We start from the raw sequence: 26,196 nt of genomic DNA, 5'->3' as shown, positions 1-26,196 counted from the left end.
GGCCTTCATGTTGTTGCATTTCTTCTCTTCTAGAGCATACAAGGGGAGATGGGATTCCAAAATTCTCATCTTGAGTATTTCCAATATAAAAAAAATATGCTTTATTTGGGAATTTGCAACTGATAATATATAATGACATTAAGTTGACTTACAATAATAGGTGGCTCTTTATAGCAATATTAACATAATAATTTGAAAAATATAATAATATCTAATAACATGTTGTATGGACGTTCCTTTAAATTTACTTACATGAACATTATTTTTTGTATGATTTTCGTTATATAAGGGGTTTAAGGGGGAAGTACACGGTTAGCCACTAATAACACACGTATTTATTTTTAAGCCACTATTTAAAATGTTTTTAGTCTTTAGCCACTGCTTTAATAAACTTTAACTGCCCGGACGAAAATACTCTTCTGCTCATGTCCTTGACTTTTGAACTTGTAACTCTAAGTTCAGGACTTCAGGACTACATGTCCTTAACTTTTGAACTTGGAACTCTAAGTTCACGACTTCAGGATTACATGTCCTTAACTTTTGAACTTAACTTGAGGACTACGTGTCCTTAACTTTTGAACTTAACTTCAGGACTTCATGACTACATGTCCTTAACTTTTGAACTTGTAACTGTAAGTGAGGACCAAGTGTCCTTAACTTTTGAGCTTGTTAATCTAAGTTTAAGACCTATTGTCCTTAACTTTTGGGCTTCTAGCCTAAGTTTAGGACATATTGTCCTTAACTTTTGTTCTTGTTAGTCTAACTTCAGGACTACATGTCCTTAACTTTTGAACTTGTAACTGTAAGTTCAAGTCCAAGTGTCTTAACTTTTGAGTTTGTTAATCTAAGTTCTATGTCAAAAATGGCGATCAATTATCTTCACAGTTGCTGGTACTGGCTTCACCACGATCCTCCGATTTACAACAATGGCGATCCTTCTTATTTGATTGATTCACATTTCATCATCATCGATGTCATCCTCATAAAAGGCTTTTCCTTGTGAAATATACAACAAATCTTAGAGCTCTTCTTGTTGAGGAACTCGTTATCCACTGTACCTGGCTTCCATGAAATGCTTTTCTTCTTCTGTTTCAGTTTCAAAGCTAGGGTTTCAGTTGTATGTCGCTGCTGCTGTTCGGACGACGATGAGGAGGAGGATTCCGATGAGTTGTTTAGGGTTAGGGTTATTGTTGCTGTTGTTGTTCCGGTGGTCGCCAGTAATGGTGATTGTCTTGCGGAAGAAAGGGTAAAAATATATTTTCATATTAATTTTAATAGATAGTGGTTATTTTTGCTCAATATTAGAATTATTGGATAAAAAATAAATACCACCTTAAATAGTGGCTATCCCACGCTATTTTCACGGGGTTTAAATGCTAAATTTTATAACATAAAGATCATTAAGTGTTTGTTTTAAGAGATATCCATCATATGAGATATTTAAGGGTTTGATTTACAAATACATAGAATATCTGTAGTTGAGTTATATTATAAGGAGTAATTTGCTCAGAAAAACAAATGCGCAGTCGTGTTATGATAGTAATAAATATGACGGCTCAATCACAGCCGTCGTAAAAATCACGAGGGGAAAATAATATGACCTTGAAAATGGCGGGAAAATCCACCATTTTTTCTCTGCACTTTGCTCTCTCACTTGCCCTTCTCTTCTCCACTGAATAACATTCATTTTACAGATTATGGAGAAATACTTGGCTCCTTCAGATCTCTCTTCCATAAACCCTAAAACCTGTAAAAGGTAACTCCTTTTTTTTTATATATTTTAAATTTGGTGAAATTTGTAAAATAGAATAAAAAGGCATACTTTTTCTTAATTTTAGGTCACAATGGAAGAGAAGTCTAGTAGAATTAAATGGAAAATTTGATCGAAAGTACCAGCATGATGTTTCTGGATTACTTATGCAATCTTATTCAGAGGTCAGTTATGCGTCTGTGTGCCTGCGTGTTTTTTTCTTTCAATTTTGATTATTGTATTTTAGTTTCTCAATTAATGTTAATTTTTTTGGTTGGTTTTAAGGTTATGACATTACCTCATACTTATCACATCAATGGAGCACCTTGTCAAACACATGTACTGTTAATCTATGCCTTCCTAATTAGTTTTTTTCTTGTTCAATTTGTTGATAAATTGTTGTAATTTTATCGTCATGTATAATATTTGAGAAAGATAAGATCAAAATTTTTCTTGTTCGAACTAAATTTCATGAGTTTTAATTAGGAACCTAGCTACTTTACACAAATTACTCCTTATATCCCGGAGTTTAAGAAAAAAAGAAGGATTTTTGAAACTTGTGGTCTAAAACAAGTCATAGATATTTTGTAGCTATGAATCATCTCACTGAGGGTAAAATTAAAAGATTAAAGTTAAATTATTTCTCAATACAGAAAAGCATCATTCTTTTTTAAATGAAAGTGCACCACATAAATTGGGTCGGAGGGAGTATTAGTGTTGACTTTGAAGCCTTTTTTTTTAAATGTTAATAATCTCTAATAAGGTCTTCGTCATTTATTCTTATGTGAGCTTCCAGGTGAACTGGTTTCTTGGTGGTGCTGGTTCTGACTATAGTCAAAATCCATCAGGCGGGTACTGTCTTCTTTTGATTTGTTTTCATTTATTTGGTTGTTTAATTGATGAAGCAATTAAATTATTACTTGTGTCCGAGTCTTGACTTGTTAATGGCTCTTCTCTTGATTTCATTTTCCCTTTGCTTCCAGACAGGGTATCTCAGCTTTGGAATTTGATAAAAAGGTAATTACTTGATTATTACTCTCTTGAACTTGATCTGAAGTCCCTCAAGTTTGTTGTGTTCTTCCTTGTTTTGAAACTATTTGGCTGCTATATTTTTTGCTTTATCTCATGGCCTTGTTTTATTCTTCCAGTAGATGCTTTTTAAGTATGCTGCTATCTTGCATAGAATTTCAATTTCAGTCTCATTTCCATCTAATTACTTGGGAATTCAGATTAACTGTAAAAAATGGCAAAAGAGAAGCTTCTTGTATTCTCATGCATACTCAACAAAACTGAGAGAACACAGCTTGTTCCTACAGGCTGTACGAGTTTGAAAGTTGAAACAGTAACAAGATTTTTTTTCTTAGTCTATATCATGCCAGATAGAATAACCTCCTCTCAAGCAGTTGGGTCTGTAAATCAGTGTTTCCCATATCAATCCGATTTAGGCAGAAATGGCAGGCATGAAAGTTAGAACATTGTGTTGGCTAAAGAGAAGTAAGATATGGTTTCAGAATGTTCTTCATCATACGTTGTGAATCCAAATCAGGTGTTAGATCAACGTAATTGTCAATTCCTGCTACAAGTTAGAGAGCTGAATAGTTTTATGCTAGTTATTAAATAGTTCAGTCAGTATTATTGATTCTATAAGAATGAAATACATAAAACTGTTTAGCTGTCTCAGTTACATGGCAAGCTCAACCTTGATTGCTGAGTCTGATCAGGATTCAACATAATTCGGCCACTTAGTTGTGTTGGTGTGTGCCCCTGAAGGTCCATTATCCATACTGCTAAGCCAACACATCATCTGTTTGCTTCTTGAAGACTAGTCATTGTCTATTACAATTTTGTTTTACAATTATAGAATCTGTTCGCTGTCTTCAAACAGTTCTACTTAACCTGTCTTCCCTTCCCCTAATAATAAGCAACAGGAACCTAACAAACTTACAGTTAGAGTTCTTGTTGTACTTTATTCCCTTGCTGCTTGAGCAACACTCAGCATGCCTTTTCTTCCTTCAAGATGCCTCTTGTACTGGAAGATGCCTATTACTGGGATTTAATGGTGATTGGTGGCGGTTTTAAGTTCTTGTGAATTTCTTATAAATGGAAGATAGTAAACATAGGGAGCTGTGGCTCGGGCAGAATTGGTAAGAGAAAACGAGAAGACCATGACAGTTAGCTGCTTCTGAGTAGGACAGCCAAATAAGAAAGAAGAAAGGAGGTTGTGTGTGAAAGATGATGAGAAACTGTTAGATGTTATTAAGTTCACAGTATTTTCAATAGGAGAGACTTAGAGAACCATAAACTTCTTTATGGATTTCTCCACCTCCTTAATTATTTTACTGTTGCATACTTGTTTTCTTAAGGAACTATCAAGGGAAGAGGTTTCTTTTTCATAACCGTAGACAAACTAATAATTTATGCATGGTTTAGGATTACCTTATTCTATGCCTGTCAGTCTCTTCTCTTAAATTAAGTATCCCCTTCTGTTCTTCAGTTCCTCATTTTTTATTGCATCTTCATTTTTGGCAGGGCGTATATCTAGCATCAGTGACTAAATCAGGTTGCTTAACTGTGCATGACTACGAGAGTCTCCATTGTGATGGTAAGATACAAGTTTCTTCATCATGTGTATTTGACTATTTGTTCTTAAATATGTGTCCCTGGAGAATTTATTGTATAATCATTCTGATCATATTTAATGGGGTTAAGTGAACACAAGACTCTTTTAGTTTGATAAGTCTGTAGGAGTTGTCTGTCTTTTACTAAGTTGGGCATTATCTACTAGCCAGTTTTAGTGGTATACAGTATGAACATGCATATTAAAAACAGTGCTAGATTAGAATAGGTTAAGCTGAAAAAGCTTTAATCTATGATATTAGACATGCATTTTCATGTGTAAATGTTGTTTAACTCTGGAATATATGAAAAATACAACAACAACATACCTAGTATAATCCCATAAGTGGGGCCTGTGAGGGTAGTGTGTACGCAGACCTTACCGCTACCTTGTGAAGGTAGAGAGGTTTTTTCCGAAGACCCTCGGCTCAAGGAAAAAATATATGAAGAAGAGAGATGGAAAGGGGAAAGTTAGTGTTTACTCATCTGCAGTATTCCAATATGTAAAAGAAAAAGGAAGGAAGAAGAAGATCACTTTATCAATCTTTATGGATCCTACAAGTAAGTTAGGAAAGAGTTTCTTTGGACGGGCTATTATAAGACTAGATACTTTTTATGTACTTGTGTCTGCACTGAAGTCTTGGACATATTCTTCTTTTGAGTTACACCCATTTCCTGCTAAAATTTTTGTAGCACATTAATGTTAATTGGAAGCAAGACAATCCCTTGCAATTATCCACAAGATCATACTTTTCACTTGCTATCAAATTCATAATTTTATACTCACATTTACTGATGAGTAAAACCAACTTTTTACCTTTATTATTATGCATAAGCATATTTCCGTGGGGTAGGTGTTCCTAAGAAATTTATTCAATACTGGAATTCCAAGCATGAGAGATCTTTTGAAACTTAATTCAGCCTCCACATCTAGAGTTGGCTAATGAAACAGGATAAATTTTTTCCCTAAACAATCTGCCACAAGTGCAGATGTCGAGAATATCTTTCCCTTTCCACGATAAGATCATGGATATTGATAGATCAAACAAGACAACCACTGAGTGCTTTGCCTTTGATGTAGTTTATTGTTGAGCTACTTCTTACACAATGTTGTGGAATTTGAACACTTCATATAGGTTCAAAAGAGGATGAAACAAAGCAGTTGCTGCACATTTCTACTGGTCAACAACTTGATGTTGTTCGATGGAATGTTTCCAATCAAGATGAGGTTTGAGCACTTTCCCACTGCAAGATTTTATGCATCGGAAAAGTTAAATCGTTCTTCAGATTCTGATAGCTTAAACATCATGATTTGATGTTAATATTTGAACAGTAGCGGTGGACGGATTACCAAGATTCTTGGTAGGAAAGCTAAGAACATAATAGCAGTCTCAGTAAAACATAGGAAAAAGATAACCCAAAAGGTGAATAGAAAGCCCCAAATTATAATTCCTTAGGCCCTTAGTAAAATAATGCTAAATTTCAAGGGATACCCTTTAGTTAAGTCTATGTTACATGAACTCTTTGTTTTTCAGATGTAAGTTGCACAGCCATGATGTGGCTATTAGTAATTCGTATGGGTCTTTAAATGACACCAAAGACCTGCTAAAACTAAAGATACGTGTGTTAGTTTCATACACCAATGCGATTGTTACGACCTAGTTCATGTACCTAAATCTAGCGTAGAAGTGCGTTAAAGAACGCCTAAAATTTCAAAACACATTTGATATTTGGGTTTAACAGAGTCTTTTTTTATCCGCTTTGGACCACATAAATTCTCTGTAGCTGATAGGGAACTTTCCCTTTAAGGTCTGTTTTTCTTTTTCTTCAAATTGATCAGCTTTTACATCTTGTTCTAGCTGGAATGTATGACTTCTAGTTGGACTTTAGAATTAATATTTTTTATTTTTTCATAATCAGGTTGCAAGCACATCTATGAAAAGTTCTGAAGTATGTATATTTGACATTGGCTATGTATCCTCAGAACCTGTTGAAGTAAGTACCATCTTCTGTTTCACTTGAGTTTCAAACAATTACATTTTGTAATGTGAAGTCGCTTCCTCCTTCATAGTTATCTACATTTGATTAGCCACAGGTCCCAAAAGTGCTGATGAAGTAGTTAACTCATAATCATTGAAGCTTATTAACATAAAGTGGGTTTCACTGCACAAATAATGTGAAACTGAAAAGGCAATAACTTTGTGGTTTTGTATTTGGTGAAGAGTGGCTGCCTTTTTTCCTCCTTTTCCCCCCCTTTTTGGTTACTTGTAGTAATGCGAGCAGACAACACAACTCGTGTCTACTGTTGTTCTACTTTTGGTGTAAAGGAGAACTTTTAGAAGAACATGGGTCTATTTTTGATGTTTTAGATTCCTTGTAAAAAGACCAAGGATTAGGAGTCTCTTTTCCTCTCCTATGTAATTATGGGTGACTCCACAGTTTTTGTGTAGTCCTTATATTAATATACAGTATGTTACCTTCTCAAAAAAAAAAAAAAAAGAATTTGTCTGTCAATTTAGTAACTTGGCACATCTATGAGAAAAATAGAAGAAGTGGCTGGATTTCAGTTTGATACCCTTTTCCTGTGTTCCAGGTTTAAGTCAAATTGAATTTACAAAGGAGCATTTCTGTTATCTAAGCTCATCAGTTCAGAAGGCTCTGAATCCCCGTTGTCGGGAGAAATTAATTTACTTTAAGAACCGTAGTTTGAGAATTGGAAGTATGTTTCTAATTTTCTCCTATCAAGATGTGAACTGATAAAATTGTAGGTTACTGAACTTTTACTTAGGACATGAACCTGGACATTTATAATCAGTTGTGTCATCTAGAGCTGGATCAACCAATTCTTTTCAAACTTTTACCGTGTCATTTGCAACTAAGTACTTCAACTATAAATAAGGTTGATAAAGGATCTTCAAGAACCTAGATATCGTATCAGTACTAGTGTGTCTTTGAAGTTGGTCCATTGTTTGCAAGGAAATTCAGTATAGCCCAGTCTGAAGAAGCTGAGGATGAGTGAAAGCTGAAAAGTTATTTGTTTATGATGGTTAAACTGACACAGATATGTAATAACGGAAGATTCTATGTCAAGTATGCAGAAAACTTTATTAAAAAGTTTGCACGGAATTCCCTGTTCTTATAGATGCATATTATGTAGATATCTTCCATGTGCCTAATTTTTTCAGCAAGCCCAAGGAGCAAGTGTTGCGGCCGGCTTATTTCTTGTGCTTATAGTACTTTTTGATCTTCAAAGTTTTTTTTCATGCTAAAATTTGTTAGAAAAAGAAAAAAAGTAGTTGTCCTTGTTAACATCCAGAATTTTCTTTTTCTTTTGCCTTTGTTATAATTTGTGTAGGTGTTAAGGAAAAGGCCGACTATCTCTGTTCATGGATATAATGTTCATAAAGGTTTCTCTGATATAGCATTTTGTTCCAATGATGATTCAAGGTTAGCTAAATAGCCTTCTTTTAGCAGTTATTTCACTCTAGTAGATGTGTTTCTAAATTAACACTTAAGAGACAATGCTAAAGATGAACATAACTTTGGAGAACCAGTACTAAAGCTAGGAAATAATGATGGAACTTCTTTATCGAGGCTTGTAGACCTTTGTTGGGAAAATGCATAAGTACTCCCTCAACCTATGACCGAAGTTCCAACTACACACCTTTCCTTTTCGAAGATCCTTTGTTGGGGGTACTTATGCATTTTCCCAAAATTTATTTTTTAATTTTAAATTGGTATTTTTTCCTTAAACTTTTATGAGTTCATTCTTATCTTTGCATTAGCAAGAAAATAAATTTAAATTTGATTATATGTACACGTGTCATCTTTTTATTAGATATTACACTTAATATTTAATTTTTAATTTTAAATTGGTATTTTTTCCTTAAACTTTTATGAGTTCATTCTATCTTTGCATTAGCAAGAAAATAAATTTAAATTTGATTATATGTACACGTGTCATCTTTTTATTAGATATTACACTTAATTAATTATGACAATAACTTAAAAAATATTTTTTCCTTTTCTTTTCCAAAATATACAATTCTTTTCTTAAAAATTCAGCAGCAACGACAACCAAAGAAATTATCATTACGTGAATATTATTTTTTGACCGGAATCGATATCGGAGAATTAAAATTTTGGATTTCATTGTTGTCATGTAGCTACTAGTCATGAAAGAATAGAATAATAAATCAAAATATGGAACATAATGAGAGAGAAAATAAAAGAGTGACAAAATATACATTGGCAGGCGAGTGTGTTTCACCTCCCAAGAAACATTTTGTTATGACATTTCAAGAAGATATTTATTCCATTTTAGAATAGTTTAGGAGGGTAATAGGATTCTCGTAAAGAAAAGGTGTGTAGTTGGAACTTCGGTCATAAGTTGAGGGGGTACTTATGCATTATCCCTTCTAATCTACTTTAAAGTAAGGCTAAGTTGGGTAAATCGTCAATGTTCTGTTAATTTTACATAATTTTTGAGGATGTACAACCTTAAACTATGTTTTTGTAACATGTAATTTATGTTTTATCTTTTCTCATTTTGAGTATAATTATTTAGTAGAGTTTTTAGGTTTGTAGTTCCTAACAAAAAAATTTCCGAATTTTTTCTAGGCCCTATTGAATAATAATATGTTTGCTTCATCAGGTTACTTGCTTCTGATGTTTCTGGTGTAATAAATATATGGGATAGAAGAGCTAGTGATCTTCCATGTCTTGAGCTAGCAACCAATTCCAGTAGTCCTCTTAACAGTATCAAGTTGAATGCTGACAATCAGGTTGCTCTTAAATTTGAATTTTATTTTTTGCCATCAATAACTTTATAGCCTTGGGAAAGTAATTCTTCTTTTCTTCTTCCCAAGACTGTATCATCTCATTGTTTTCTCTTCTCAAAGGTTATTTTTGGAGCTAGCAAGCAGGGGATCATCTACATGTGGGATATTCGTGGTGGAAGATCGTCTACAGCTTTCCAAAATAACAAAGTGGTAGTAGTATTCTGTAAATATTTCTTAATGCTAGGCTGCCAATTAGCTCACGGTAGAGCATGTAGGAAAATAGTTTATTGCTTTCTTGTCCATGTAGATTTAAATAGTTGACTAGTAGAATATCCAATGCTCCTTTTTTCTTCCATTGTAAGTTCTCATCTCTTTGTAGTTACTAACTTTAGTTGATCGAAAGAGAAAAGGACCTCTGGGTCATGTGAGTTATATTTATGCTATCAAATAGTACAACACAAGAATTTATATGATCTAGGGTTTCCGATGACTTGGGTAACTTCTTAATAGTGTCTGATAGAGAGCTTTCTGGTTTTCCAGGTAAGTTATTCTCCTATTACAGCCGTGAAAATAGCATCTGAGCTAGAGAAAATTGTTTCGTTGAAGGTATGTTAACTTTTAAGTCATGTTAGCCATTGACTTTTTTCACAACTAAAGTGGCATTATCTACTCTCTCCAATTTCACAAATATATTGTAATTCGTGATTCTTCTTGTTCTTGGTATACTTTTGGTCATGCCAAGTAGGGCATTGAGCTAGTACGTAGCATGTCTAAAGCACAGATATAGATCAGTTGCAGACAGTCCTAATTATCTATTTTTCAGAGATTCTTATCTATAGCTTTTCCCATAATTCCCGTACACTTTTTATTACTATCTTATTCTCGACATCACTTTACAGGCTCAGTCAAATATTGTTTCCAAGGAAATACACTCCATTGATATAAATCCATCTTGCCAATATCAACTGGCATTTCATCTTGACGATGGTTGGTAAGTTGGAGAGAAAATGCATAGCCTTTTATTCGTTTATTCTTGATGTATTTGTCAATCCAGTGTGTTCAATTATACGTTGTTTATTACAGATGTACCCCCTGTAGATTAGAAGTTTTGTCTTGGTTCTCCTCTCTTTCTTTCTTCTGTATCTATAATCAGAATAGATGAGTAAATTGCTGGAAAGAGAAATCATACTGTAAAAGAAGCAAACTAAAACGTATTGATAAACATTTATATGAAACTACGTCCACTGTATAGAAGGCCTGACATATATAATCAGTGACTCCTTACTAGGGGGGAACATGTAGTTTCTTTCTTGGTCTAGTTATTGAATTTTATAAACTTGTAGTATTGCCATTTTAGCAAATTTTCGGATAATATACAGCTTTCATTTATGTATGTTTCTGGTGATGAATGATGATATGCTAAAACTCATCTGTGAGAACTGATAGCTGATTATATGCAAAAAATGTGGTGCACAATGGACTGATGGAAATTTTAATGTACCTTGAGCTCATTTACCATTTGCCGAATTTTATGTTTTCACCTCTGCTATGCACATGAAACTCATCTAGAAAGGTTCTGCCGGACTCATGGCTGTTTTCTCAGAATAAAACACCCAACATAGGACCTGTACCTGATTAGATTGCCATACTGCATGCTTCTGCTAATTTTACCAGATCATTTTTGCTGGACAAACCCTTGTACTTGTCGTATCAAGCAGCCATGAATATCCCATACACTAAAGTATGAAAATTTCTGTCTCAACATATACTTGGGTGCAACATTTTTTCCTTGGTCCTCATTATTAGCTATTACTATCAATAACCAAATGTAACATACTACAGCAATTTCACGCTTACTTGTTTTACTATTAATATACATATCACTCCTTATACTTGTTAGATAAGTGTTACTGTTTTTGGGTTTCTACAGGTCAGGTGTTTTGGATGTCCATAGTTTGAAAGTCACACATATTCATTGCCCCCCTCCACCTTGGTTGTGAGTACAAGGGCTTCCTTAGTTTACACTATTTCTAACTGGAGATTTGTTAATAACCTTTGACTTACATTTACTTGTCTTCTTCCTGAGCATAGGGATGACTTCAATGATTTGACTAACTTACATTGCTTACGGAAACCTTCATGGCTACCAGCATATTCGGTAGGCTTAATCCTTCTGCTGCACATGCTCAGTTCCGCTCGTGTTGTATTTGTGCACAGGATATTCATTTTGTTGAGCTGGTTCTTTAAGAAGCTAATGCATCCAAAGTAGTGGTTTCTTTTATCTCTACACATATGATATATCAACCTGAAAAGAACTTATATGATATACCAATGTTTTGATCTCATAGAACACTTGGCCATGCGAAATATTTGTATGGAGAGCGGTTCTGTCTCTAGTTTATTATCTTTTGAAAGTTGAGTGAATGAGTGGAATCGGTTGGCCTTTCTATTTTCTAGTGGAGTACTCATCGGTATTTTTATATAGTAGTTGTTTTTTTTTGTTGCCTTTTTCAGTTTAGTTTTTTAAAACTTCAATGGCTGATTGTTTTCTTTTGATTACCCGAACATGCTGATATCTTGATCACCTCTCGGTTGATAAAATCATGATAGGAAATGGCGGAATGACGATAAAACTAGCTTGATTGCTTCTCTAATGCAGATGAAAGAAATTGATCTGTTTTACTTGACTGCATTAAACCGACATTGATACCATTAGAAACCAGTAATCTTGGTAGCTAGTTGAATTGTGCATGACGAAACTAGGGGGAAAATACTGATATTTGGGGTAGGTTTATAGCTTAACGAGTTGTTTCTATGTGTCTATAAGCCCTGTTTCAGACACTGTTTTACAATGATGTCGATCATCCTTTTACTTCTTTTATTCTTGCTTCTTTTTGGGTGGCCTCTATGGGGGATAGAGGAAAAGGGAGAGTGCTTTATGAAGACTGTTTGGAGATGTCACATGCTGTTCATTTTTGCATGGAACGTAAACCTCTTAGAATTTATTTGAAGTGAAATTGATGGTCTGGTTGTTATATGCTGCTTTCACTTCTTTAGTGTTTGATTTACATGTGTGCTTGCTTCAAATATAATGTTTTGCTCCAATGTGAGTTCTTATGTTCTACTGAAGTTGCTTTTGCTGCAGACTTATGTGGTTGGATCATTATCAAGTAACGGGCTCTATCTGTTGGATTTCTATCCAGATCGTAGCTCCCCTTGCCATGTGGATTTCAAGTAAGTTTCAGTTTTCTTTTCAGGATCATCTCTTTCCTTTGACATAATTGCATTAGATGGCCATAGTGTGGAATGTTTTGATTTTCTGTTTTTACTCTAAACGTACTTGATGCAGACCTTTACACATGATTGCTTTGATGTCCATAGTGGACTGTTTTGATTTATGTTTTTAATTTCAACGTACTTGATGCAGATTTTTACATATGTTTGCCTTTTCGGCTAAGATTCTTAACTGGCAAACTTGGCAAAATTTTGGGGACTCAATGTGTTTCATTTTGTTTTGAGAATACAAGCTTATATGGACATTCTTCTTATAGTGAGGAGATGCAAGAGATTTACGGAGTAAAGAGCCAGCATAAGCAAAATCAGTTCATTCCAACATCTGAAGGTGTTACTGCATGTATTGCTCATCCCTTGACTGGAACCATTATGGTCGGGACCAAGGTCTGTATGCTGAGGACTCACCTTACCTGATGGACCTTATTTGCTGGTTATGCTCAAAATACTTCCATATATATATATATATATATATATATATATATATATATATATATATATATATATATATATGTGTGTGTGTGTGTGTGTGTGTGTGTGTGTGTGTGTGTGTGTGTGTGCCTTTGTACCTCATGTCTTAGTAAAGTACTCCTTTTGTCCCAATTTGTATTACATGGATTCTATGGAATGTTACAGAATGTTTTACGTTATGCCATTTATCATGTATTATATTTATATATACCACTTTCACAAGTTTCAAGAGCTTCAAATAATTAATCATTTTCAAAGTTGATGTTATGTTTCCTCTATCAGCAACCTTTCTTCAATTTTATTTTAATATTTTCTTCTACTGCTTTATGAAATATACAAGTCACAGTAATATATTAAAGACAACAAGGGTGCAACTGACCACCCAATGCAGCAGGTAAGGGGCAGTCGGCTGTAGAGTCTAGTCCTACCACCTCTTTTGGATCATCCTGTGGTTTCTTTTAGATGTAGTTGCTTTGGAGGCAGCCGTGCCCTTAACTCTGCTTTGTCTGCCATGAATATAAGTTACTCGGAGACTCATTTTGGAGGGGATTTTGATATTTAAAAGAAGTAAATAGAATTGAAGTGCTTGTAGTCTCTGGAAAACTCTTATAGTCATTCTCTTATTTGTTTCCTATATAATTTGAGTGCTGTTAAGATATTGCATATTTTGAAACAGCACTCTGGAAAAAATGTAATTATATGAGCATAAATACCTATTTGATGCTAATTTTCTGTTCTAACAAGTCATTATTTCCTCCTATGGATGCAGCATTCGTCGCTTTTGGTGATTTCACAAACAGGAGGCAAGTCATTTCAAGGAGCATATGATTCTCCTAGCTTTGAAGGCAATCTCCGAAGCACCAGCTAAATCTTGCTTTCATGCTCATACGCACATCTACCAAAATAGAGTTGTTCTGCGGTGCATTGTAACAAGTGCAGCAGGAAAATTGACGGTGCATCAGCTTTAGACAATGTGTGAAGTTTGTGTTAAAAGGCAAGATCTCCGACTACTATGGAAGTGTATGAAGGAGTGATTAGAGGGGCAGGCAAAGATTGTTCCAGTTTCTTTATGACTGAACAACAACATAGAAGAGTTATTATTGGAACAATTATCCGATCTAAATGATTTGCTGAAGTTTAAGGATTTCTGCAATTCTTGAGCAAGTGAAGGAGGTGAAAGAAATCTAGCCTTCAAGTTTATGCTTGTGGTGGCGTAAGTACGCCATCCTCTTTCCTTCAATGGTTCAATCTTGTCTAACTCTTTTCATACCTGGCATTGAAATGAAAAATCATTCTTTGGGCATATGATACAGTGTTAATTTTAGCACGTTTACTCCTATTCTTATTTGTTTACCAATTACTGTAGAGATGAATGTAGTATGTCAGCAGTGGGTGCAGGATTGAACTATATATATAGTTAAACAGATTTATCAAAATATATTTTACGAATATCTATACTAACTGACTTAATATTTTGGATTGCCTTTGACATTTTCCACTTCTCAGTTTTCATGCTATACTTGGCACTCTTTCCTTTGTATTTATAGCATGCATATTCATGCACTATTGTGTTTCTACTCCTTTTTATTTTTCTTCGACATGTGGGTTTATCGGAACAACCTCTCTACCTTCACAAGAGTAGGGGTAAGGTTTGAGTACATCCTATCCGCAGACCTAACTTGGTTATCGTCGAACTATATTCCCGAGCAATATTAGTCTATTTCATGTAAGTTTTTTTTTTTTGACTTCTTACTGAAGGGTGTCATCGTCTAGCATTTAGGATCTGTAAAAGATTATGATATAGTTATTCTTTGCTTTTGACTTGAATAAAAATAAAAGAAAAAAGAAAGGAGATCTTAATATCGAAAAAAAGTTTCTTTTGCAAAGACAAAGGAACACAAATAATGACTTCTTTTGTTTGTTATTCAAAAGAAACAAGATAGTCAACTTATTGGCAATTTGCATTTTAGAGCTCAAAAAGCTCATTACACTAAAAAACAGAAATGAAAATAGCAATTTATTACATGTCAACTTGACAAGAAGCAATTTATTACATGTCAACTTGACAAGATGAACTCAAAAAGATTACAATTACAAAAGGCAGCCTGGTGCACTAAGCTCCTGCTATGCACAGGGTCGGGAGAAGGGCCGGGTTACAACGGTCTATTGTACAACAACAATTATTCATTTTTCTTTTTTCTTTTTTATTTTTTTTTATTTTCGTTTTTTGAACCCAAGAAACATGCAAGTTAAGCAGAATTATTCTTAGCAAAATCAAGAGATTTCTTTCCTTCATGAGCTTTTCCAAAAAAGTTTTGCATGTAATCACCAAACAAGACTTCTTTGTAATGAGCGACACCATCAATTTCCACAAGCTGAGGCAATGGACCTATCTTTTCACTTGGCTTTGGTGTAGTAAATAATGGAACTGAAACTCTTGATTCTGAACTTGTTGTACGAACTCTATGTTCAGCACTTTTGTATCTACCATTGCTTAAGATCTAAATCCAAATCCAAAAATAAATAAATAAGTAAATAGTTAGGGAAAATTTTTAAAATGTAAAAGTATTAGGGTCTATTTGCTTTGATCACATAAAATCCAGTGTACATTATATAATGAATTTTTTTTTACTTTTAGTCCGTGCCAGAAACTATTTACATTCTATAATTGGTTCTCGAAGCATGATTTAGAGTGTGTTAGGTATGACAAAAGTCATTTTTTTATGAAATGTTTTCCAATGTTAGTTGGTGAGCAAAAAAATAACTTACAGAACAATATATATTAAAGATTAATCATTATATTAGCCGATCATATAGCATTTTGATGACTCTTTTAATTTGAATACTAAAGATTTATAATAATATCTAAGCATTAGAGCAAGTAATATGAAGTTCAAAAGTCAAGATAGTTGTAAAGAAAATAACTCCCGCTCATAGTCATAAGTGATCGAGGGAAGTCAAATTGTTTGACGGAAATTAAAATGCGGCAACCAAAGTACACTAGAAAATGACTTTTTCTTGAAAAATAACTACCGACGGACGTAGTTAATTTAACATATTTAGTGATTGTGAGCTATGTTGCACCGATTCTCCAAAATGCTGCCATATTCGTGTCGGATTCTTCCAAGATACATTACTTTGGGAGGACCCAACACACACCAAACAATATTTTCGGAAAGTTCGAGTAACATATATAGATGGTGAGTACTTACTTGCATGGTATCTCCAACATTGATAACCAAAGCACCAGGAATAGGAGGAATTTCTATCCACTCATCTTTTCCTTCTTCTACAGCTTCTTCAAGTTTAACATATAAACCACCAATTCCATCTTGTAGTAAAACAGTTAGAGTTCCCATATCTGAATGGCGTCCAACTCCAACTGTTAGCTCTGGACTAGGACAAGTTGGGTAAAAATTCATGTTAACCATTTTAAGTCCTGTTAATGATTCAAATTTTGTGTCATCTAATGTTGCTCCAAGGTTTCCAAATAGTATCTCCAATAGTTTCCTCACCATTTTTGTTGATGACTTCAAGTATTCAAGAGCCACTTCCCTGTAATTTTGAGAAAAAGATTTAAAAAAAACATGTATACACATATATTTGATATGGTTTAACTTATATACATTAGAAAAAGGTTGTTCGGTGCACAAGGTATCCTATATTTATACAGGGTCCGTGAAGTATCACACCTAAAGAGGTGTGATGTAGACAGCTAGCAGTGGCGGAACTAGTATTTTCACCAAGGGGTGTCAAACATAAAAAAAAAATACACCAAAAAATTTAAGAGAGTCAACGTATAGTAAATATACATAAAACATAAAATTTATCTCGCAGTACAGTGTCATTTCCGGCGAAGGGGTGTCACACCCCTTCGTTGAATGTGGCTCCGCCACTATAGACAACCTACCCTAATGTATGCATTAGTGGTTGCTTCTACTGCTCGAACCCGTGAATTATAGGTTACACAGAAACAAATTGATTGTTGCTTTAAGGCTCTCCTTCAACTTATATACACCGGCAATATTTTTTTTTACTCTATAGGTTGCAGCAGGTTGTATATTGTTGGTTTCCCATATAGATTTGGTATGAGGTTATTGGCTCTTTATATGGTTTTGGACAATCCTCGTGTCATGATCTAATTTTTCGCTCGAACATTTTATATTCAATGACAATATAAAGAATTTTTACATTGTCCATGAAATTTATATGTTGTAGTTGATTGCGTACCTAATTTTCTATGTAACTAATTCTACCCATTACAAATAATTCCTAACAATTATTCCTTTCATGATCGATCTGATACATTATAACGTTCTTTTTCATTGTCAATATAAAAGAGCTAGGCTCTCTTCGTTACACTAAAAAGTTATGTGCATGAAGTAGTGAAACTAAAAGAGGAAGTGATCTTCCCTATGTCGAACTTACGACATGATCTAATTTTTCGCTCAAATATTTTATATTCAATGACAGTATAAAGAATTTTTACATTGTCTATGAAATTTATATGTTGTAGTTGATTGCGTACCTTATTTTCTATGTAACTAATTCCACCTATTACAAATAATTCCTAACAATTATTCCTTTCACGATCGATCTGATACATTATAACGTTCTTTATCACTGTTAATATAAAAGAGTTAGACTCTCTTCGTTACACTAAAAAGTTATGTGCATGAAGTAGTGAAACTAAAAGAGGAAGTGTTCCTCCCTATGTCGAACTTACGACATGAATTCAAATTTAGTCGAGCTAGCTCAATACAGATACCGAACACCAACTGAAAAACAAATAAATAAAAGAGAAAGTGAAGAAGCTTCTTACTTGCATTCATTTGGCCATTGAGAAAGTGCTTCATTATCATTAGTATACATCATACTAACATAATCTTTCCATTCCAAAGCCATTTCCATTTCAGGTACAAAACTAGTCCCATATTTTACTAAAGGACTTGGACTAACTCCTTTAAGATAAAGAGCCTTTTTTTCAGGTGGTTGAGAAAAAAACTTATGTGCTGCATTTTTAAGTAATTCCAATAATTCCAAATTAATACCATGATTTATCACTTGAAAAAAACCAAGTGTTTCAGCAGCAATTGAGATATCTCTAACCACTTGATCATTTTCAGGTCCATTTAATTTTGATAAATCAATGGCAACCAATTCTTGATATTTTTGTTGGATTCTTGAATTGATAATTTTCTTATCAATTCTTTCATTTGGTGGTTGAATGTATCTTTCTGGTACAATTTTAATGCCATTGTCTACAAGTCCCTTTACTCCATTACCCTTTTGGACCACAAAATCAAATAAGAAATTCCCATCATCAAAACTTGGGGCCATATTCTTGAAAAAAAAAAGTTTAAATTTTGCTTTTGTGTTTTGGGTTGTAATTGGAAGATTTTGTGATTTTCAATGAGGAATTTTGAACCAATTTATAGTAAAGGTTTTTGGTTATATTGAAATGTATAAGATCATAAGGTCAAGTTTTATTTTATATTCAGAAGGCAAGATTTAGGACTTGAAGTTGTTTGAGATACTATTAGTTGAGCATAAAAAAAATAAAAAATAATATATATATATATAAACATTCCTCTTTGATTTTTTATCCGATAAAAATAAGATTTTGACTTTGTCTATATATACAGTTTTTACACCATCAGGTTGATTTGACATACAATAACAAGTGACTATTCAAAGCACGTTAGCATGATATGGTAATTTGGAAATAGGGTAATAACGTGCTACAACTAATTAAATTAAATAATTTTTTTTATACTGTCAATGTATATTATTTAAATCCTTAGTTCAAACACTAAGTAATTATCTAAATTTAATGTCAAAAAAACGTAAAAATAGCACGGTATAGTCAGTTTTCGGACTGGTCATTCAAAAATAGCCAGCGTTGACGAAGTCAATGAAAAATAGTCACTATTTTGCTGCAACAGAGACCGATCTAGCATAATATACTGGAGTTTGGTGCACCTGTGTATGAACTCCAACATATTATGCTGGATCGGTATACTTTGCTGACTCCAGTATAATATACTGGAGACTGGAGCATCGGTGCTCCAAACTCCAGTATATTATACTGGACAATTTTACTTGCTGGAACTCCAGTATAATATACTGACGTATTTTCCAGGTTTTGAACAATGTTTTCGCTCAGATTTATCTTTACATGAAAAGTGGCTAAATTTCGATTACTTTTGAAACTGGGCTATTTTTGAACGACCAATTGTAAATCTGGTTATTTTTGAATTTCACCCCAAAAAAACATGTACGTAATATGTTTGTGCATGACAATTCTATGAGATTAAACTATAGATTAACAAAGGCATGATTCTGTACCTCTAAGTAGGTGATAACAAAGAAGACTCTTTTGAGATTGAATTAAATTTAATTCTTAAGTCACTTAGATGAAGGTTTGGCAAGCCACTACAGTCACACTCAATTTTACACACTATACCAAAACTCAACAATTTATTGGTCACGGAAATTTTTAAAAAAAAGGAAAAAAGAGTAGCCTGGTGCATTAAACTTTAGCTATGCACGGGGTCAGCGGAAGGGCTGGACGACAAGAGTTTATTGTACGCAGCATTAACTGTTTCCACTGCTCGAACCTGTGACCTCATGGTCACATGACAACCTAAGTTACTCGTACACGGGTGCGAGTGTCCAATAGGGGTATGGATCTAGAGGTCAGATCCTTGGAGATGTAAATTCTAAGATTCGAGGATACAGATACTAGTTCGGATACGGGTACAGGGATCCGGCTAAAAATAATTAAAAAATAAAAATATAAAAATATCTCTAAATTATGAGAAATTTTGTGGAATACTTACATATAGCTTGTAAAGTGTAGATTTCTTTTTTATTCTCAAGTTGTAGATAAGTAAATGATTGATTTCCTAGATAAGGTATGTTATTTTCTTCAAATTTACCCTAGTTTTGGTTCTGATTTCGGGAATCAAATTGTATCTCGTCTCTAATTTTTTTGTCCGTCGTGGTCGAAATACCCAAAATTGTTTGAACAAATTCGGTGCGGATCCCATACCCACACTCATACTAGTGTCGTATCGACACGAGTGTAGCACCTAAACTACCGTGACGGAGCAATTTAGATGACAACAACTTTACCAGTTACGCCAAGGCTCCCCTTCTAGTTAGGAAAATTGTTGAATTTTTTTTTACCCTTTCAGATCAAGATATGTTTCATTTCATGTGAGTAGATACTGACTGCATAGGGTGAGATATAATCACTATGTTTTTGTTATTAGTCAACTGCATAAGATTTGTTGATATCTCCTTATCAGAGAATGATTTCTAACTAAAATAAGATTCAAAGGCAGCATAATTTCTATTGTGGCATGAGCCATGATTCCTTTTGGTGGTCAAATTAGAGGCTTTGCACCAATGTGTTTGGTTGGTAGGAAGAATATCTAACAAACCTTTCTTGAGAGTCCCTTAACAACCAAAAAGTCTTATGAGGCATCATATTTTCCAATGTTGTTCGGATTCTCAACAAATAATACCGCACTTGTGTTTGATTCTTCAAATATATACTATTTTTGGAGATCTAATACACACCCGATAATATTTTTGAAAAATATAAACAACACCATACCAAGACTATGGTCACTTATATACATCTAGAACAAGGAAAAAAATTATACTATGCGATCTTTTTCTGAATCTTGCATGAACGCGATATATTTTATGCACCAGGCTACCCTTTTTATCATGTTTTTCACCAGTTGGCTACTAATATATAATTTATAATAGAGATTTATAACTAATTATATTATAATTCAGTTGTGTAAATATTTTTTTTTACACCGTTGATGCATAATTAAATATCTTGTAACGAGATCATAGTTTTACTTTACGTAATTAATGTTCTTTGGAACATGAAAGACATGCTAAAATTGATAGAGACGAATTCAAGATTTGAAGTTTATTTAAATTGAGAATGCTTTTCTGAAAGAAAACAACTTATCAAACTTACTCTCACCAACACAGTAAAGTTAATGCTACATCTTTTATTATCTCAAACCATCATTACAACACTACTCACATGCCTCTAAATGGCCTTTTTGTTCTTCCTAATCCACATTTACTAGAAAGGCCCATTTGCTGCAATGAGGCCCAATCTGTTACTTGGACAGGTTTTAAAAAGAGTAACCCGATATACGAAATATCTCGCGTTCATGCAGGATCTGAAAAAGGATCGTACCCCAAGAAGATGTGATGCAGACAGCTTACTTTGATACAAATATCTGCAAAATCTGAATTAATTATTCAGGCATGCTAGGGTTGTTCAAGTGATAAACACCCTTCACCTCTAATTTTAAGGTTTTAAGTTTGAGTTACCAATGGAATAAATTAACTTATTTTTGCAAAGACTATTTTCAGAAAATAAGTTATTTTAACTTTTTTTCGATATTTGAAAAAAAAAAATTACTTACTAAAGACACTATTACCAAATTGGATAGTATTTTAATAAATTATTTGACTATAAAGAAGAATTGGCAATAAGGTCTAAGTACTTCTGAATAGTGATATGAAGTTAATAGTAACTTTATATTGGACAACAAAAGTAAGATTTAATTTTTAGAGTAAACCTTTTACATAATTAGTTTTAACGTTCGTTAAAATGTTTGAAGTGTTAACTAGGTCGGGGACAAGTTTCTCTCTTCTCCCAATTACAATTAAAAGAGAAGAAAAATTAAGCTTCGGCAAATAAAATAGGTTTTCTATTTTAAATCTAGTCCATTTATTATTCCTCCAATTATATTTTTATTTTTATTCTTATTTTTAGGGTAACAATCAATCTCAATTGCATCACATCAATCCTTATGTGATATTTCAAACACGATCTTCTTCTTAGATCTTCAAGATATTAAAAAGTAAAGACAGAAGTTAACAAAGGAATAACCTAAATATACTTGGGTCAAATCAAACTCTTAAAGTTCATTCTTTCACGCTTTCATTTCCATTTGTAGATATAAATCTTGACTTCTTATATATAGACAAAGTAGAATATTTTTTACATGTTTTAAAACATAATTATATATGATCATATATGAAAATTGAGACCAGTAACCTAAAAAATATAACACGTTGCCTGTTACAATAAGTTAAGATATATTAATAATATAAAAAAATTGTACTCCATCAATATATGATAGTTAAAAGGGTAGCCCCGTTCACGCAGGATCCGAGAAGAGTTGCACCCAAGCAGGGGCGTACGTAGAATTCTAATAGCGGGTTCAATTGAACCTAAAACTTTCGATGCAGAGTAAAAATTTATATGTGAAAGTGTATTAAAATTACAAAATTAATAGATATGAACCCATAACTTTAAAAATATAATGAGTTCAATGCTAAAAACCTTAAAGTTGAATCCATAAGGTTTAAATCTTGGATCCGCCTCTGCACTCAAGGGTATGATAGACAGCCTATTCCAACACAAGCATTGACTGCTTTCACGGCTCGAATTCGTGACCTATAGATCACACGAGGGTAAGAGAGAAAGATTGATGAAAGGGTAGTTATGTGTTGATAATCATCCTTTTGTGGATTAAAACAACACAAAATGGCGGATTCGTTTTAGTGGTCTACCTGATGTAAATTTAAATTAATCGAGTCAATAAATCTCAAATTTCAAATTATCTAATAATCATTTTGAACTGATGAAAGAGTAGAGATTCTAGATGAAGTCAATTCTTTTTTATTTTTTTAGTTAAAATTACTGAACTCAAACTTCCTTTCGGTGGATTTAGACAGCAAAAATAGCCATAGCAACCACCACCAGAAATAGGGTTATTATGCCCTTTGGTCCTTTCATTTGCTTTCCGTACGAGTTCAATGATCAACATGGCTTTTTTTTCATGGTATTTTGTATCTAAAATCCGTTAGACTCGGTTAATTTGGATTTGCATCATATCGGCTACTTAGACGGGTAAAACATTGTATACCAAGGGGTAATTGAATTCTATGAGTCGTACTTCAAACTTATGGGTAAGAGTACAGAAGTTTTAACCATCTCATCACATCCTTTGATGGTTGTTTTCCTTGAAATCATACATAATCTCAGAGTTTTCCTTCTTCTCTACTAGACGATGACCATTATCTTACGAATTTTCTTTTGTTTTCCTTGAAATCCATATTATATTGAGGTCCTGATAAATTCAGATACACATTCTTGCGTAAGATCCATTAAAAGAGAAGCACTTTCTATCAGGATTTTTTCATACCAAGAATTCGTTCCTAAGAGCTCTGAACCATCATTAACAGTATATATAAGATAAAAATCAAATGATTAAGTACAATTAAACTTTAATTAATTAAAGTATGTATTTTTGAATCTTTTATATAGAAAATATGTACTATTTAGACTATTTGTCCACTAAAATTACAAGATGACTTGCTAGTATAACTTTATAGTCTAATTTTTCTTTTTTAATTCTTAAAACTCCGTTTTGGCTTCAAGTAGTCAGTAATGTTCAATTGTAGGTGTTTGACCTCGGCAAAAATTTACTTGCACTTGATGTTTACACCAAATTAAATTAATTTATAACGGTTAAGTAGTTTAATGAGGTAAGAATATATATTAGTTTTACGGTATAAACACCCGATTCAGATAAATTTTTATCACTTCACTCCTCAATATTACAACTACTAAATATTGAATCCCATCTTTACTGTAGTAGAACACGCTTTAGGGTAAAGAATTCCAATAGAATACATCATTACTTATTATATTGAATCTCCCTAAAAGAAAATTAGTTTAATTTGGTGGAATTGTGTGTCAAAGTCTTAATCTCTTTTTATAATCATAATTCAAATCCGTAATGACATAATCATTGCTTTCAAACTTCTGTAAAATCAACACCTTTTTGCAAATGAAAAATAAAATAAATAAATAATAAATAAAAAGAAAAAAACTACTTGCCGTCAATGATGTCACTCTCCAAACAAAATCATATCCACCATTCATATATAACTTGACATGAAATCTCAAGGAAGAAATTGCCGAGCCATAAAAGTATTTTAATTATAATCTATGAACTTTTTAATCTCTAACTTTTGACCCTTTTTTTTAAATTCTAAAGGTGAATTCCGAAAGTTATTGAATATTGCTTAAAGGTCCTCTGAGTTGTCCATTTTGCTAGATATCACCTTCTCGATTTGTATTTGTTTGAGTCAAAAGAAATCCATTGCATTTGATTAGCATGCAATTCAATATCTCGTGTCAACATAGGAGATTCAGGATTATACTTTATGGGTTTAATTTTTAAGATTTTAGCATTGAACTCATTATATTTTTTAAATTACGGGTTTATAATTACTATTTTATAATTTAAACGAATTTTAACATATAAATTTTTGTTCCGCGTGGAAAATTATGGGTGCAATTGAACCCGTCGTCAACACTCTACATGTCAAACGTAATAGAATGAGTCATTATTCTTCTCTGACCTGAAATATTCCCCAATCTTAGAGTTCATCTCTAAATTCCTATGATATGAATAAGATTATAAATTTATTCTGTCGTATCGCTATATGATTGGCCATCTTTGTAACAACAATAATAAATAACAACATCTTTTTGATATGATATGATAATAAAAACATAAATCCGGTTTAATTTTGAGTATATATAAAGATAATCTATCCTATGCTATATCTCAATTTCTTTTATTTCAATATTCCAATATATTTGGCTCCAAAGTTAAATAAAAATGGTCACATGCATACCATTTACTTGGAGATCTTGCTTGTGATTTAGCTTTAATTTGAGGATCAAATCTCGTTTTCTTCTTGTTAATTAGCTGTTAGTCATCATAATTAACATATATAAGCAAGATCTTATCCTAATCTATTTGATGACAACCATAATGTACTAGAGTAAATTGGTTAATTATCTAGTGGAATAATGTAATAAGGGTATCTTTGTGGACCTCCATATATATTTTTTAATTTTTTAATTTTTTCAGTTAAGTTTAAAAAGAAATTTATAATTAGAGCCCGTTTGGCTTAGCTGATTTAGATTAGCTGATAAGCATTAGGTGCTGAAAAACACTTTTAAGTACTGAAACTGATTTAAAAAATAAACAGTTACGTGTTTGGATAAAAGTGCTGAAATTAATAATAAGCAGCTGAAGAACTGGGTGTACGAAGAGTTTTGTTTTAAAAAGAAGTATTTTAGGGATAGAATAGTAAATATTTTGGTCAAACCTAAAGTGCGTATAAGCTGAAATTTGATAAGTTGGGGGAGACCAACTTATGACTTTTGGCTTATAAGCACTTAACTTATAAACACTTTTAATTTTACCAAACGCGTAGATAAGCCAAAAAGTGCTTATAAGCCAGTTTGACCAGCTTATAAGCTTAGCCAAACACCCTCTTAATTCACCAAATAGCATGCCAACCAAAGCAAATTACTAGGTGACTTACTGATAGTAGGCTATATAGTTGATATTTACACCTTAATATGACAATGTTTGGTTGTTGTTTCATAGGTAAATTGCCAACAAAATGCTCTAAATAGTGTTCTTTTATTTCACAGGGAATATTTTATGTGAGGAAGTAACATGGAGTGTTTTGGAGGCGATAATGTGAAGAAAACGCCCACTCGAGAAGTACCCGAGCACGAAGAAGTAGAAAATGGCCTGGGCAAGAAGTCCACCGTGACCGCGGTGGAACCGCGACAGATTAAAAAAGTGAGGCAGAAAGGTCAGCTCTCACCGCGGTCGACTACGGTCTGCCGCGACCGCGGTGCACTGTTCACGCTGCTGGAAGTTTGGGGACCAAAGTGTAATTTCGAAGAAATTTTTGTAAAACTCATATAAGCTTTAGAAACTCGCCCAAGATTGTTTTTAAGCTTGTTTTAGACTACTTTTGGAGGAAGAACAAGTGTGAGAAGATCAACCAAACATTAGAGTTTTTTTTCTCTCTCCTTTTAATTCTTGCAATTTTACATTATGAACAATCTAGTAGTTTTCTCTTATTTTGTTATGAGTAGCTAAACAATTATCTAGGGTTGATGGAACCAATTGTTGGTTGAAGTTTTGACTCAATTTGTTATAATCGAGCCGGAATTATTATATAATTGTTCAACTACGTTTTGTATGGTGATTAATTGAATGAGCCCTTGATTAATCATGTCTAATTACCTCATATTGCTGGAGAAAGAATATTATGTTAGACAGCTGTTGAACAACATCACTTTTGGGTAATTAAAGAGATTCATTACTTGAACTTAAAAGTAGGTTTAGAGATAAC

General features: G+C 33.2%; 2 protein-coding genes across 3 annotated transcripts; one reads left to right on the top strand and one right to left on the bottom strand.

Moving 5' to 3' along the window:
• Positions 1-1,532: 1,532 nt before the first annotated feature.
• Positions 1,533-14,358, top strand: LOC104226660 (uncharacterized). Of its 2 annotated transcripts, XM_009778690.2 has the most exons (18): positions 1,533-1,756; positions 1,839-1,935; positions 2,036-2,089; positions 2,547-2,602; positions 2,734-2,767; positions 4,280-4,352; positions 5,503-5,594; positions 6,287-6,361; positions 7,722-7,813; positions 9,021-9,150; positions 9,268-9,357; positions 9,688-9,753; positions 10,047-10,138; positions 11,078-11,143; positions 11,239-11,305; positions 12,293-12,381; positions 12,699-12,825; positions 13,679-14,358. In XM_009778690.2, the coding sequence occupies exons 1-18, from the start codon at positions 1,698-1,700 to the stop codon at positions 13,775-13,777; spliced, it is 1,458 nt and encodes a 485-aa protein (XP_009776992.2). In that variant the 5' UTR covers positions 1,533-1,697; the 3' UTR covers positions 13,778-14,358. The 2 variants fall into 2 exon arrangements, with proteins under 2 accessions (XP_009776992.2, XP_009776993.2); XM_009778691.2 differs by lacking the exon at positions 2,036-2,089.
• Positions 14,359-15,020: 662 nt separating this feature from the next.
• Positions 15,021-18,249, bottom strand: LOC104226661 (scopoletin 8-hydroxylase). Its single transcript, XM_009778692.2, has 3 exons — positions 17,732-18,249; positions 16,122-16,464; positions 15,021-15,410 (listed from the first exon to the last, which is right to left on the bottom strand). Exons 1-3 carry the CDS (start codon positions 18,247-18,249, stop codon positions 15,159-15,161), a joined length of 1,113 nt encoding a protein of 370 aa, XP_009776994.1. The 3' UTR covers positions 15,021-15,158.
• Between the last annotated feature and the right edge of the window lie 7,947 nt (positions 18,250-26,196).

This window comes from Nicotiana sylvestris, chromosome 11, assembly GCF_000393655.2.
Source record: "Nicotiana sylvestris chromosome 11, ASM39365v2, whole genome shotgun sequence".
Taxonomy (NCBI): Eukaryota; Viridiplantae; Streptophyta; class Magnoliopsida; order Solanales; family Solanaceae; genus Nicotiana; species Nicotiana sylvestris.
This window is presented reverse-complemented; position numbering and strand designations above follow the sequence as displayed.

Coding starts and splice junctions, on each gene's coding strand:
- LOC104226661 (XM_009778692.2), bottom strand. CDS start 18,249: ATGGCCCCAAGTTTTGATGATGGGAATTTCTTATTTGATTTTGTGGTC. Junction 16,465..17,731: donor CAATGGCCAAATGAATGCAA/GTAAGAAGCTTC, acceptor TCAAAATTACAG/GGAAGTGGCTCTTGAATACT. Junction 15,411..16,121: donor ATGTTGGAGATACCATGCAA/GTAAGTACTCAC, acceptor ATTTGGATTTAG/ATCTTAAGCAATGGTAGATA.
- LOC104226660 (XM_009778690.2), top strand. CDS start 1,698: ATGGAGAAATACTTGGCTCCTTCAGATCTCTCTTCCATAAACCCTAAA. Junction 9,358..9,687: donor CTTTCCAAAATAACAAAGTG/GTAGTAGTATTC, acceptor CTGGTTTTCCAG/GTAAGTTATTCTCCTATTAC. Junction 12,382..12,698: donor CCTTGCCATGTGGATTTCAA/GTAAGTTTCAGT, acceptor TTCTTCTTATAG/TGAGGAGATGCAAGAGATTT.